Raw genomic sequence first — 16118 nt, 5'->3', positions numbered from 1 at the left:
GGGCTGTGGTGAATGTGTTCACGTAGCTTCAGTTGGAGGCTGTGTGGGTGTGGGCTGCAGCTGGCACTGAGCAAAGGAGGAGGAGCTAAGTTTGAATGTTGCGTTTGCTATCAAATAACGAAAATTACTGCAGACCCTACCTCTTCGATCGGATTATAGTCACCTGAACAGTTTTATTTCTCCATTGTTGAATCGATATTCAAGAAACACGACTTAAGGAAGATTGACTGGGTGCTTCCTCATACGTCAACTCACAAGTCCGTTTGTTGTTGGAGTCAGGATAAATAAAATCTGGTTTGGGCACGGTTTGTTTTATTTAAAGTCCCTGGGTTGTTTTCATTTGGTTTTATTTGGTTTCATCCGACCTTCCTTGTCTTTTTTTTTTGTAAATTGATGCTTCACTGCTCCAGCATCTGGTTAAAAAAGGAGCAGATCTGATCCAGAGGGATCTGGATTAGACGACTGTTAAGATATTTCAACACGGCGTGAATTTGAGGGAACGCTCTGAGATCTCTTTTCTTTAAATCTCATGGACAAACTATCGCAAACAAATCAAGTTTACAAATATGTCACGTCTATTTCTGTTAGGTTCGACTTCAGAGAGCTCCCTTCTTCTCCCAGGAATCAATAGGAACCGGAATCAGAACCAGAATCGATAAAACTGAAACAGTACCCCTCGTTAGATTGATGCCCCAGCTGTCCGGCGCTCTTTGTTTACATGTAAGGCCTCTTTGGCGGCCATGACGCTGTGTAAACTCTGGGCTTGGTTGTGAAGGATCCACATGAACCGTGTCAGGTCTGAGGTCTTCACTTATCGCACCGTGTTGATCTTTCCTTCCTCGGCCCTTCATGTTGCTTCACTTCCTCTTCCCTGAAGGCCGGACCCCTGTTAGGGTTAATTAGGTATTGATTTGATCAGGCCCAGGCAAGGGGCCCTGTTCTGCGGGTCTGGGTCATGCTAAATTATTAATGCTCACGCAGAACTAAATATAGTTCATGTCAAACGGCCACAAGGAGCCGAACATGGCGTCGCTTCTTGTTTTTCCTCCTCGGTCAGGAGGAAACAAGTGTTGGGTTTCTCCCTCTGGCTTGTTAAAGCGGGGGTGGGGGTGGGGGTGGGGGTGGGGGTGGGGGTGTTTCTCCCTTCTCATGCTCGTTTGTGTCCATGCTTTGATTTGACAAACACAGCATGAATTAATTTTTGAGCAGCTCAGTTGCTCTCGACAGCGCGTGGAGGGTTTCCCTGCTCCCACCGAGGCGGATTCCTGAAGCACTTCCTGTTCGGTTTGGGAAGTTTGTCGCCTAATCCCAGCCCTAACACGCAGTGTCTTAACAGCTCACATTAAAGAGCTCACCCTGTTTGTTTTCAGCGTCAGCCCCCTCCCCCTCCCTCCATCCCTCCAGCGTCTCCATCTTCATGTTTGAACCGTTTTAATGACGACTTTTTACTGTCGGGGGAGCGTCCATCACCGCTTCTCACAACACTGGTCATTTCTGTACCTTCTGAATGAACGTCACACAGATTTTTCACGGCTGCCGTCTCGTCCTCGGCGCCTTTCATTGTTCTTTTTACCTCCTACTTTAGGTGCTGGGGGAGGGGATGAATAATGTGCCTGGGAATTTGGATCATTTGCAGGAACTAAATGAGATTTTTCATGTTTTTTTAAGTGGGAGACTCTAATCAAGCCCTGGTGATAAGTGGGTTATCTTAAAGACACCAGGATCAACTGATGGGCCAATTAAATGTCTGTAAACCTCATTTGGTGAGTCCAGGAATGGATTGTTAGACTAGCTGTGTCTAAAATTTCTGTGGACTGCTTTAAAATCTACCCTCAGATTACTAGAAATAAAAGTCAGCGGTTTAATTCTTTTCTCCTTGAAAAAAAAAAGAAATAAGTCTTAAAGTAATTTTGCAGCAAAGATTAGTATCTGTAAGATTTGTCTTCAGATTTCGGATGAAGTGATTCAGTTGGCGTTTTCTTTGAATAAATTAGGGAGAAGTCCCCAAGTTTCCGACCCGTACCGTCCCACTTTCTGGCACCCTTCTGTTGGGGGGCAGACATACTGATCCAACCCCAGAAGGTGGAGCTAGAAACTCTGCAGTCCGTTTAATGTGTGACAGCTGTAAATAAAAAACAACACATGACCTCACCGTGTTTAAATCTCCAGTCAACTTTGTTAAGATAACTCTCTTTATGTTCGGGAAATGGTGTCACGAACAGTGTCAACGATCCCGCCCGTACCAAACTGTACTGATCCGTACCGGACCACTTGATGCAAGCGGGTCTAAACGTTGCTAAACAAGACGTTTTTCTACATTCATAAGCTTATTTCAGTACGGGTTGTTGTTGCAGCTTTGGTTGAATAAAAAAGCACATCATCTGCGTACAGTGATACTTAATGTACATCGCTAATAATCTGAGCTAATTGTTCAGTACTGATGCAGAACAGTAGAGGCAATAGAGAGCAGGAGCATTAGTGATTGAATCCATTTACTTTCAAATTAAGATTTTTATCTTTTCATCTTAAGAATTCGTTATTTCCAGAAATAAACCAAGTGCACACAAAACTGAAGTAAAGACGATTTTTAACAGCAGGGCGTCATATAGCTGTTAAGGTGGACACTCAAAATCCGCCCCTTTTCCAATATGGCCACCCTGATGATTTCCAAACTCTGGCTGTTTTCCAAACCACCTACTGCTTTTGCTTGTAGTATGTAGTATGAATGTTCAGTTGGGCCTGTTTTGTAGTAAACTACTCTGGTTTCTAGTTTCAGAAGCATAGGGATGGGAGTTGATAAGATTTTGTCAACACCAATGCCCTTATCGATTCTGCTTATCCATCTGATTCTTTATCAATTCCCTTATCAAGTCCTGTTGTGAATTTTCTTGGTACAAAAAGTAGCTTTACAGGTTTTCTGTGTCAACAACATTTAATTGAGTTTATACTGTCAGTGAATAAAATGTAATTGGTCCCTGAGTCTGGATATTTCTGGACATAATTAAACAGGAACAGGTCAAAAATTCACACAATGTGTCGTTGATGTTCTGTGTTGTAATATATTAATAATTCAAGTAGGCCATCTAGTGTTTCAAAGTGGTTATAGCAATGGTTTAAGTTGTTTGGAACCTTTCCGTAGTTATGAAGTCAGCCATTAGCCTTTCATTAGCCTGTTAGCTGTTGACATTTGAAATTCTCAGTGTGTTTTACAAAGAGTTGATGTGATATGTTTCTGTGTTAAGTTAAAATTCTTTTCTGAAGCTGAAGTTATACTGATGTATGCTAACGGCTAGCATATCAATGCAGTTTCCTATATACGTTAGCATCAAGCTAGCTCTATTTTGTTATTTTGGTTAATAAGGTGATTTATACCATTTCTAATGTGCTGAATATGAATCTCCTGAGAGAGAGTGATGTACATTTCTTTATGAAGTCAGTTCTTCAGGAAAACTTCAAGCTGAAAATCCTGAATCAGAGTTTTCTTGGGAAACGTTAGCTAACTGCTAAGCTAAGACAGCTGCAGCAGACTAGTCGACGTAAGGCCCGGCGGTTCCGGCACAATGTAAAGAATTGATAAGGGAATCGTTAAGCACAAAGGCTAATGATATCCATGGATTGAAACATTTCTTATTGATTCTCAACAGGAACCGATTTTTGATTCCCATCCCTACAGAAGCAGAGCTACAGATGATGGTTTTTTTGCCTTTTTTATAAATGTACAAAACAATCTACGAGCAGATTTCGGCCTTTTAGTTATTTTGTTAATCATATCAAACAGAATCATCATTCTTGATTCCTAATCTTACACCAAAAGTTTTATCGTTTATATTGATTTTTTACAGCCGATGGAAAAACGACTTCTCTATAATCCACGTATGGTTTAAAAAGTGACTTAGCGTTTTTTATTGGCTGATGAATTTGTAGAAGTACACACCTCTCCTACGGCTGGAAGTGACAAGATTCACTTTATGTCTATCTCACAGACCATGTAACGTTAGTGTTGTTGTATTGTAGTTGTAATGCCGGCTCATTCCAGTAGATGGCGGTAATTCACTGCCACCTGCATAGGTAGACCGGTTTGTTGCATCTTGAGAATTTGGATGTAGGGCATCCCAGGATTTTTAGTATGCTGCAGATTTTGCAAGTTTTTGCATGCTACCTACGACATACTGAACTTAATCCGAAATAGTCGGCACTGTTAGTGTAGTATGCGGTTTGGAAAACAGTCTCTGTACGTATTTTCATGCTGTTGTCAAATTTTCCTTCTTAGAGAAATGTGTGGAATGCCAAAGCCTGAGGCAGGGAGAGCATCAGCAAAGACCCCCAGGGTACAAAATAGAGCAAGCGTCTAAGAGAAGACGTACAACACTGATCAAATCAGACACAGCAGAAGACGAGGAGCTGGGTTCTCAGATATGAGACGTATTCTTAGACACGTTAAAAGTTTCCCTTTTTTGTCTCTCAGCTCTCCATAAAACCCCTCAGTTTGTCACTTCCTGTGCCTAAATACTGAATTTTCTGGCTGTGTTTATTTACATAATCCACCTCTGCTCTAAAATGTAAATCAGGATCCTGAGCCTCGTTCTGGATTTCCTCAATTAACCAGGACCAACGTGCCGTTCCAAATCTGCTCCCTGTCATTTTTATTTTCTTTAACTTCCTGGTGCAAATGTGTGTGTGAGCTCCGTGTCTTGTGATTTACCCCCCTCCAACCCGTGCATGTGTGTGTGTATTTGTGTGTGTTTTTGTGCATGTGTGAGTTGCTGCTGTGGGCTGTGCTGCCAGACCCTGAAGTGAAATGATGTGACACAGTGGAGGCTTCAGAGATTGGGGACAGCTCTGCATGTGTGTGTGTTTGCATAACACACTGAGAGAATCCCAGACCCCATGATGTATGTATGTGCCCATGCATGTGTGTGTGTGTGTGTGTGTGTGTGTGTGTGTGTGTGTGTGTGCTGCCTCCCGAGCATGTCATGTGTGAATGCTTTTGGGCCCACAGTGCGCTCGCTGACTGACCTACATTTCTGGAGCTTTTTGCCCGTGGCTCAGGGGACTCTGTGGCTGTTATCTCATCTAACCAATCACATCCCCTAATCTCGTTTGTCCAATAACATCCTCGATCTCATCTCTCCAATGGCAGCCTCTGCCTGGCGGGGAGGAAGTCATCTTCTCCTCTCTGCTGCTGCTGCTGGGGGCGGGGGCGGCGAGCATGTGACCCACTGTCACTTTAAATATGAAAACACTCAGCATCTCGTGGCCCAAACAGTGCGTGGGGCCCGTGTAACTTTGACTTTCAGGCCTGATTTCTCACGCTGCAGCGCTGCAACCCTAATTACGTCCCCTCCCCACTTGAAAGCTGAGCCGTGTTTCCGCGCCCACTGGCAGCCGCAGCCGAGGGAAAAAAAAATTGAGGCTTTTGAAAATTCTTTGAAGCTTTCGTTTTTTTGTTATCAAAGCTGCCTTTGTAGGCCGCATGAATTTTGAATGTGCAGGTTTAAGGGAACTGTATGATGTGCCTGCATGTGTGTGTGTGTGTGTGTTTTCTCCACGCCATGCAGGACTAATTTAAGGCAGCGAGGAAAGAGGAGGAATACATTTGTGATGGGTTAAATCCACCCCACTGTGCTCCTTCTCGTCTCTTTGGAAAGGAGAAGTTTTAAATGTCATGCAAACCGAGCTGTTTTGCCTGACTCAAATTTTGTCAGTCAAATTAGATTTGGCTGTTTGGGACAAAGATTTGTCTTGATTTTCCTTTTAAAGTTTGGTGCCTCGTCTGTAGTATAATTCGGACCACAGAGGAGTCTCCTTTAAAAGACGTAAAAAGGCTCTAAAGGCTGTATTTTGTCCCTCTCATATCTGTTTTTCTCACATTAGTCTTTCAGAAACACCTGCAACCCCTCTTTAAGCTGCTGTCTCTTTAAGGCCCCCTGCTCCACAGACCCCCTTCTCTCTGATTGGCCTGTGACATAGCTGTTTGATAGGGCAAAGATGATACGCTTTACTCCTCATTCAATTCTTTTCTGATCTTTGGAGTGCAGATTTAAATTCAAGTTCTTTGATATTTCTGATTTTTTGCGATTTTTATTTTGCGTCTTTTAACCCTAGACCTTGTGAAAAAGTTGAATGATGATGTTGACAGACTACATCTGGAGCCAAATTTTCCCAAAAACTGCACATCACATGTGCGTCAGTTTTTAGGATTTATTCAGGGGATCTGACGTCATGTTGACAGATAGTTGGAGAGAAACATTTCGCCCTCTGCTGGCTCCTTGTGGCTTTAAAAAAAATTATTAATAAAGTTTTTTTTTTTGTTTTTCCCACAGAGGGTATTAATAAAAATGGCACAGACACTAAGTAAAACCATGCATCACCACTTGAAATAAGGCTTTTAATTTTTTTCTGATTTTTTTTTTGCCATTTTTGGAAATGTTTGTAGTTTCGATTTTTTTAAACATTTTTTGCAAATCAAGAAAAAGAAAATCTAAATTTTTTGAGGTTTTAGCAATTTTTTGAATTTTTAATGTAAATCCCCCTTTTTTCAATTTGAGAAAGTTTAACAATTTTAGGAAATTAAGCACATTTTGAAATGTCATTATTATTATTATTATTATTGCAAATTTATGACATTTCAGCAAATCTTTTGAAATGGCAAAATTTTGTAGAATTTTTTTTTTGTTTTGCAAATTTTTGATTTTTTTTTTAAATTTTCATCTTAATGAAATTTCATAAATTTAGCAAATTTGTAAAATCTATGACATTACAAATTTCTGTTTTTTTTTTCTTAAATTTGCAAATTTATTAAATAGAAAAAATAGGAGATCACATGTACAATTTTTAAACACAAAAGCTTCTGGTTTCGATAATTATTCACTAGATTATCCACTTTTTTTGTCTTTATTGTGAAGATAAAGTAGATTTTGCGGCTCCTGAATGACTCTAATCCAGGTGAGCTGAGGAAAAACGGCTCATTCGAAAGTAAAAGGTTGCAGACCTCTGCTCCAGATCTCAACCTGCGGCTCTTTGACTCCTCTGCAGTGGCTCCTTGTAGTTTAAAAAATCATGAAATAAAGAGTTTTTATTTTTCTCACAGAGGGTATTGATGATTAAAGACACTGACACTAAATAAAATCCTGCGTTAACATTTAGTTGAACTAAATCTTCATCCCATCTGTCAATAAAGCCTGCCACCGCTCTACTTCACCTCCTACAACATCAACAGCCCACCAACTTTCCATGCACCTGTGGCTAACCTCAAGTTTTACAGCCCTGGGAAGATAACTACATCTACAAAAAGACTAATCTGGAAGAAAATACTGATTTTAATTCTGTGTGGATGGATTTAGTTACCTGACAATATGGCAGATAAATATACATAATATATATATATATATATATATTATTTCTTTATTTTAATTTTTGTAATTTTGAGATTTAAGACATTTTTTAACCAAATTAAGTGTGTATAACATTTCAAAAATTCTTCAATTTTTTTAATTAAAAAAATATCAATTTCTTTTGCATTTTTTTTTCAATGACTAACGCTTTTCTTTTTTTTCTTTTTTTTTTTGCAATTTTTTTTAAATTGTAAAACTGAATTTTTTTTTTTTTTTGCAAATTTTGGATAATTCTTTTTTTTTTTTGGAAAACTGCAAGTTTTTTAAGAATGTCAAAAATTATTTTAAGTTTTGCCAACTTTGGAAATTTCAATCCCCCCCCCCCCCCCCCCCCCCAAAATTAATAAAAAATAAAAAATCTGTGACATCACATGTAAAATTTCATCAGCCCCTCAAAATTTGTTGTTTTAATAATTTTTCATTAGATTTTAAATACGTTACAATTTTATTAATTTCATTGTTTTTGTTGTGAAGACTGTGTAGATTTTAAGGCTCTGGAATGAGTTTCAGACCCCTTAAGGGCTATTTATTTTTATTTTTATTTTTATTTTATTTTTTTAAAGAAACTTGAAACAAATCTACCATCCATTTGAATTGAGCTATGCTTGAGCGTGGATAAAGGAGGAGTGTTGCTTTCTGACAGAAACAATAAAGTTTATTTATGTTTGTAAACACATTTACATTGTTTAGAGTCTTATGACCATGCAGTCTACCTCCATGATGTTTCTACGCTCTCCTACAGCGTCCATGATAGTTGTACGCAAACAGCTTATCATGCTAATTAGATGATGATGTCATTTGGTGACTTTTAGCAACATCTGGGACAGCCAATAGCGTCTCTCTTTACTGAGGAGCTGGCAACGCTGACCAGGTCTACATACTGACAAACTGCACCACCCTACCAGATGATCACTGTGACTGTTTTCATCCAGGTAGTAGAGCTTTAGAGCATCAGGTACAGCCCTATCTAGATTGTTTGGTAATGGTCTATATCAGGCCTTTCGTGGATGTGTGTATGTGAGTGTATGTGTGTGTGTGTTGATGAGGTTATGAGCCTTTGATTCCGTCACTGTCTTGTTAGCATCTAAAGAATTACACAACATAGCACGCGCCGGCTCTGAGCTAACACAAAGTCAAAGGAATGGAGGATTGGTAATGAGGGACTTGGCTCCACACACACGCACAGACACCAACACTAACACACTAACACACACATTATTGCTTTTAAAATTTTCAGTTTAAAGCAGTGTGTGTTGGTCAGAACAAAAGCGATGCTGTTTTTCTTTCTATGTCAGATTTGTGAGACGTTTGGGTTAATGCAGCGTGTTTGATGCAGGAATAATCACATGAAGCTCATCTTTCAGAGATTTCAGTGCTGCCCAAACTCAGCATGGTTTTCAAATATTCCCGTTGTGCAAAAAGAAGATTTGTGCATCACTTTGTGTCTTCAGTTTTAGCTCTGTGACTCTGTCCATGGTGCTGAATCAGTGAGTGAAAGCCCCGATCTCTAAAATATGCCCAAACATCCTCTTTCTCACTCACATGTTGTCTTGTACTAACATTTTCAGACATTTTCCTGCTGCTTATTTACTTTGAGCGATCACAACGCGGCTCCTAATGAGTCCTCGGGGACTTTTTTGGAAAGGGTTGATGAAAAAAAGGGTTTGTTGTTCCCCGGCTGTCGTACAAACCAGCTTTTGTTCCAGCGGAAAATGATTTGGACTGTTGGGATTTCTGAATAAGTGGTGTGGAAACACTGGGCAGTCCCCTTCAGAGCAACAAATATTTCATTGTTTTGCGGTTAAACTGCAGCACATTGGATTTGCAAAAATGTCCGAAGTGGTAATAATTCATCGGTTCATGGTTCAATCCCCGGCTCCCGCTGGACATGGGTCAAAGTTCTCCTTAAAAGCAAACGAACAACAAATTCTTCTGTGTGTGTTTAATCTGGAGACTTTAAGTAACATGCCTTAGAGAGGAAGTACTTCCATGTATTAAACAGGGTGCGAAAAAAAAAAAACAGGTTTAAGGTTCTTAACATCCAAACAAGGAGAGTGTCACACTGAGGCGTTTAGAGACACCCACAGAAATAAATCCCAAGTGTTTCAAGACTTAAACCCATGAAACTGAACACTGAAGCTTTTTTAAAGCGAACACATCCACTTTTTGTTCATCCAGACCAGGAGTCTGCAAACTTTACTTTCATGGGAGCCTTTTTTTCTCACCTGGATTAAAGTCATTCAGGAGCCACAAAAAGACAAAAGGTATAAAATCTAAACATAGTAAAAACCTAGTGAATAATTATCTAAATAATTTGTTTTTTTGTGTTCATAGAAATGTTCATGTGATGTCTTATTTTTTATTTTGGAGTAATTTGTAAATATTAAAAAAAAAAAACAGATATATCAGATATTTTAGCAATTTGCAAACTTATTGACAATTTAATAAGTTGCAAAATGTTTTGAAAATTTGCAAATATTCCAAAACTTTTGAAATTTCAAAAACTTGCAAATTAGTTCCCAAATTTTGTTTGAAAATTTGAAATTATTCCCAAAACTTTGAGATTTGAATAGTTTGCAAATTTGTAAAAAAAAAAATAAAATAAAATAAAATCCAAAAATCCCAAAATTTACACTTGTTCCAAAAATATTGAAATGTGTAATTTAAAAAAGAAAGAAATGAAAGAATCTGCAAATATTTCAAGAATTTTGAAATTTCAAAAATTTGCAATTTGGTAAAAAAAAAAAAAAAAGAAAGAAAATCCCCAAATTTGCAATTTTAAAATTTTAATAGTATGCAAATTTGTACAAAAAATGAACAAAAAAAATCCAAAAATATGCCCAAATTGAAAAAAAATAAATAAAAATTGTTTATAAAAAAAATGAAAAAAGCCTCAAAAATTTTCAAAATTTAAAAAATTGACTTTTTTCAAAAATTTGTAGAAATTCAAAAAAATAAGAACTTTGCAAAATTACAAAACTTGAAAATCTTTCTATAATTTTTTTTAAACACTGTCAAAAAAATTCAAAATCTTAAAACCACTAAATTTAACACCTCGGATATGTCTTCATTCACATTTTTGAGATATTTTTCAGAAAGATGAGCAAAGAATTGAAAAAAGTAGAGATGTCCTGAGCAGTGCTCTCTGCCTATATTTTACTATTTAATATTTGCTTATACTGAGTCCCGGCCTGATTCTTAAGTTAACAGACAAAAACCTTAATTAAGTCAAAGTCTTCTGTCATGTGTCTATCTCTAATAACTTCATGAACACTTTGTGCGATGAAAGCTCGGGGCCTGACGTGGCTACACCCATGAAAACCGTTTCCTGTCTCACCTTTTGCAGACGACGTTGTGTGTTTCACAAACATTTTAAAAAACAGGCCACACACCTGACCTGATATTTTCTATCACCAGTGATCGAGCTGAAACCTACAAAAACTCCACGGCAGTCCTTGAGTGTTTGACCTCCTCGCCGTCGGCAGCGGCGGCGAGAGCTGAAGTGTTGTTGTCAGAAGGTCGGCCGTGATGATTTCATAAAAGAGAAATATATTCCCATGCAAACGGGTTTATTTCTGCAATGTAAAGCATGTGGCCTGACAAGTGGCTCCTGTCTATATGTGCTCCGTTAACCTCACAACTCCATGCAATAAATGCACACACACACACACACACACACACACACACAACCTCACATGCGTCTTTGTCTGTTTCTCTCCATCTGCCTTCGTTTCTGTTTGATGGAGGAGCGGGTGGGGGAGGGAGGAGAGGGGGGAGGAGGGGGGGGGGGGGGGGGGGGGGTCAGGATGAAAATTGCAATATGTATTTATGTTTCTCCTTTGTATGCGGTTACCAGGCAACAGAAGCGCGGCGGTATTACCGCTTGATAAAAAAGTGAGTGACATTAGCTTGGTGTATTAGAGGTAAAGCGCTAATTTGCTTTAAGAGCTGCAGAGAAAGACAAGTGTGTGTGTGTGTGTGTGTGTGTGTGGGGGGGGGGGGGGGGGGGGGGGGGGGGGGGGGGGGGGGGGTGCACTAAACAAATACATGCCTGTACACGCCATGTTTTTTGTGCGTGTCTTTGGTGTGTGTGTATGAAGAAACAACAAAACAAAAACAGTCTTTTTTGTCGGTTTAAGTGTGTGTGTGTCTTCATCTGTCTTCTCCACACACACACACACGCCTCAAAACCTGCAAAAATAGCGTCATGAAAGTCGTTTTATTCTGAAAAACAAACCAAACCGGAGAGATCCAGAGCTCTTTGTGCTCCTGTGTTTTGTTCTTCTTTGTTGCTGTTTGTTTTTGTGCATCAGCAAAATGAGTCCTACGGGAAAACACTTTGTAATTCATGTTCCTCCTGCCTCCCAAAGATGAAATATCTCTAAAATGATTCCTTGTTGACAGTGTCTTTCTTTTTTTTGCCTTATGGAGGATTTTAGTGGCTGTCCTCTGTAGTTTTGATGGTAAACATGTCAGCTTGTGTTAATGTCGTGTTTTTTTTTTCTCTCCTTTCTCTTTCAGGCTTTGAAAGCATCTTGGAAGGCTTGTTTGGGCCAGGACTAGTCAAAGATATCACCCTTTTCCAAGGTAAACATGCTGCACACACTCTCTCATTTTTAAAATGACACTTGGAGGAAGATAAACCATCTTCTGACGAAGGTTTTTTAGTTTGTTCGCCGAGCCTCAAGCCTCAAGCCTCGGTGAAGTGACAGCGTGCAAAGCGTCGTGTCTTTATCCCTTTATTGATCTATCGCCAGCACGTTTATTACCACGCCTGCAGCTTAGGATACATAACAATATCATTAATTCATAAAAGAGCCATGTTTAATTTAGACGGCAGAGACCTGACATGTCACTGCAGAGCGCGGCGGCTGATTTTGAGCCGTGACTCTCAGACTGTTAGCGTCTGAAATGCTCAGAAAGAGCGTTTACATCCAGCCTCCAGCGGCAGCACGGCTCTCTTTAAACAAAGACGCAGCTTCTCAGCTGGAGTCGTTTTATATTCACACCCATTAGTTTCCTTCGCTGAGGCCGGCGACGCGTCTTCCACTATTTGTTTTTTAACGAAGATAAGAGGCTGAGAGTAAAACGCACTTCTTGCTGCTTGAAACTGAAATAAAACATGTTTATGTTCAGATGTCTCAGGCTGTAGAGCTCATTACGGAGCAAAAAAGATGAGGTTAGAAAGAATTATTGTTTTTTTTTCCTCTGGAGGAGACTTGATGTGATAGCCAGCAGGGGGCGATATTTCAGGTTACATCAAGACGTTAAATTTAGATAATTTCCAAGCCAACTTCAACCAACTTTGTGCTCAATTTTATCTCTAATTAACCATTTCCAGTAAGACGTAAGGTCAATCTCTAGTTTAAAGAGGGGGTTAAAGCAGCACCAGATATTCACAAAATCTTCAGAAGACTTTCTGAAATGATGACATCATAAAGAAATCCTAACTGATTCATGACACATTGGAGAAGCGGGCCTCAAACACCAAGGTCTGCCTCCTGAGGGCTGACCAATCAGAGAGAAGGGGGTTGCCTTAAAGGGACAGCAGCTAAAACAAAGTGTTTCAGACAGAAGCTGAAATAATGTTTTTCTAAAACACCACTGAGAGAAAAATAAGGATATTATTAAAACTGTGAATCATGTAAAAATACTACAGGAACACCAGAGGGACAAAATAAAGACAAAGGAGGGATTTAACCTCCTCTGTAACTGTTAGGCCATGATGGTTTTTGCTGCAAAGCTTCACATAATTTAACAATTTGAGTTGTGCTTTTGTGTAGAAATATGACAGCCAATTAAACTGGCCAATCAGAGGGAAGGGGGTTTGTGGAGCGGGGAGCCTTACAAAGACAGTAGCTGAAAAAGGGGTTTTCAAAAACAGGGTGAGAAAAATAGGGATTTTCTTCAAACTATAAAGCCTGTAAGTATACTACAGGGGCACCAGAGGGACAGAATTAAGTATTTAAAAAAGAAAAAGAAAAAAACGAAAAAAAACGATACCCCCTCTTTAAATTTATCATTTTATAAGTTTTGGTCTCATTTAGAGGGTGTGTTAAAGCAGGATGTTAATTCTACACTTTCTCAACCTGTAAAGATGCTATGATAAGGATCTGTTTTATTGTGACTGCAGCGCCACCTTCTGGCCCGGAGTCTCACACACACTGTCTTAGAGATGTGACTTTTAACCAGGCTATATGTAGTGCTATCGGCAGCCTGAGGCTAGTATCCTTAAGCTAATGTGTGTAGAGGTGTCAAAAGTATTCATATTCATTACTCAAGTAGAAGTACGGATACTAGGGTTTAGAAAGACTTTTGTAGAAGCTTAAGTATCGACTTGAGCAAAAGTGGAAGTGTAAAGTTACTGGTTTCAAAACGACTTAAAGTGTAAAAGTAAAAGTAATATAAGGGGAAAAAAATGCCATTAAGGACAAAAGCTTAGGCCGCGCCACAGGAGCCTGAAGTGTACTCTAAAGGCTGTAATGACTATTAAGTTTCGATTTCGTTAAAATGTTAATGCTGAAAAATTTGGAGCAGCTGGTGTCAACCAATACTCAACATGAAGGCTAGATTGATTTAAACTAAGCTAAATAAATTAGCCAAAATGTTTGGCATGCTTGTTCTGACATGCACTGTGAACCTGGACCACAATAATGCTGCGGTAATAACATAGTGAGGAACTGACGGTAGAGGCGATCTTTAGACGACACTTTCAGCATGATGGATAAAACAGACAGAGAAAAGTGAAGGAGCAGGATGGAGCCCTGTTATAGAAATAGTTTATTGGTGAAGTCTGCCTATATTTCCACGTATAAACTCTACATGTTACAGTACCGGTTTGACTCACCACACTGAATCGTCCTGAGATGATCTGTGTCCAGGTGGATTTTCTTCCTCCTGAGCTGCAGAACCGTCCGGGTCTGACTCGGGGTCCAATACAAAAGGACGTATCCTACACTCTGCCATTTTATTAGTGCTATCAATGCCTTACGGTGAAGTTTTGGCAAACAGCAAACTCGCTCGGTCTGCTCCATCCAATGTGGCGATTTTGTAAATTCTGCCATGCTGCAAAAACCGCCCCCTGGCTCTACCCCCTCTGCCCCTCTGATAGAACTGACCAATCAGAGCACAAAGAGCTGTGACGTTGCGAGGTTACTGGAGGTCACTCTCCAAACGGAGCGTTTCAACGAGATCTTCAGAATGGCCTAAACTGAGGATATTGAGAACGCTATTGTGGGGCAATGAAGGAACTAAATGACTTGTACTGAGGGCAGAAATGCTTTACAGGCATCCTAGTCTGGCTTAGTGAAAAGGAGAAACAAGCAGGATATGTCCCCTTTGAGTAAGACAACTTGATACCTCTGAATGTGTCAACAAGCTAACTGTCAATTCATACAGTGGTTTAGTAGCTCTCTATAAGTAGCGCTACTGACATGGGAAACATGTCTGTAATGTGTAACGTTAGTAAATCCTGGTTATGTCCTGCCAGTCATCTACCAATCAGAGCTAACGTAACCTCACTCTTCATTTCATTGATAGACTCCTGACTGGGTTGGAGTCTCCATTAGCACAAACAGTTTAGCTCTTTTAGCCTTTAGCTCGTGCTCTATCTCTCTCCTGTTTATCTTTCTTCTGCTCTTCTGTCCTTTTTCTGTCTACAAAAGTAATCACAGAAATCGTTTTCAGCAGAGAAAAACACAGATCTGTCTTCTCTCTGCTAAATTTCTAAGCTAAGAAGTAGCATTTTAAAATAACCTATATTGATGCTGATAATCTCATTTTAAAGTGCGGATTAGGATCAGGCAGAGATGTAGAAATCTATCTTAGAAACTCCTCACAGCCTTTTTTTTCAACTCCACCTTCTTCTCCAAACGTGGTCGCTTTAACATCCAATAACCTCATTGGAGACGTTCATGGTGGATTCTTTCACCATCAGATGACGCCTTGTTTTTGCGTTTAAGTCACTATTTTAAAATAATCTCAGTCTATAAGGGAAACTGGAGCTGCTTTCATGCCTCTGTGTGTAAATGTGCATCAGTGATGTATGAAACATCCTGGATTTAGGATCCTGTAAAAGCTGCCCTGTGTATGCAGTCATGTATGCTGTTATCAGTTTATCTCTAGGTCAGTGCACAGTGCTTAAATAACAGTATGCATGTATGCATGTAATTTAAGCAGCACAGAGCCCCAGAGCCATGTGACAGGAAACACAGGACGTAATCATTCACGAAAACATGGAGTCAAATCGCCAAAAGTGTCCACGCTTAGTGTGTGAAACGACAGGAATCAAAGAGAGGAGGAATACACACACTCCACAGCACACACATCTTTCTCTCCGTTTCTCTTTCCTCCTCCGGTCGCAGAGAAACCAGGTCAACATGTCGTCCCCAAGTCATGTGACCCCTCCCCCAACAACTTAAGGCATTTTTAGAATATTTCTGGCTCCTTTACGTCATTTTCACTCATGCATCACACACACACACATGCTCAGTGCTTCCTCCTACAGAGTCGCAGATTTCCACATTTAATCCTGACAAACCGATTTCTCCATCACACACACTCACATCTCCAAATATCCACACACTCCAGGAAAAACAAAGCTGCGTTTTCAATTATCCTGCCCTTCAAAGCGCTGTCTTCATCTTCTACATCAGTGATTAGTCATTTCCAGCATTTCCCAGAATTCCCTGTGGCATTTCGCTCAAAGAAGGGGCACTTCCTCGT

The 16118-nt window shown here is 39.7% G+C and overlaps 1 protein-coding gene across 1 annotated transcript in view; it reads left to right on the top strand.

Moving 5' to 3' along the window:
* The window catches only part of lcor (ligand dependent nuclear receptor corepressor), a 123338-nt gene that overhangs the window by 57145 nt on the left and 50075 nt on the right, over positions 1 to 16118 (top strand). Inside the window, exon 2 of the mRNA XM_074686017.1 lies at positions 11916 to 11981. Within this exon, the coding sequence (XP_074542118.1) occupies positions 11916 to 11981 (66 nt within the window). The remainder of the gene's footprint in view (positions 1 to 11915; positions 11982 to 16118) is intronic.

The sequence above is a fragment of the Halichoeres trimaculatus genome, unplaced genomic scaffold (genome assembly GCF_033239565.1).
Source record: "Halichoeres trimaculatus isolate MK-OKI-2021-1 unplaced genomic scaffold, fHalTri1.1 fHalTri1_scaffold_2, whole genome shotgun sequence".
NCBI lineage: Eukaryota > Metazoa > Chordata > Actinopteri > Labriformes > Labridae > Halichoeres > Halichoeres trimaculatus.
Note: the sequence above shows the minus strand (reverse complement) of the source record. Positions and strands in the feature narration are given on the sequence as shown.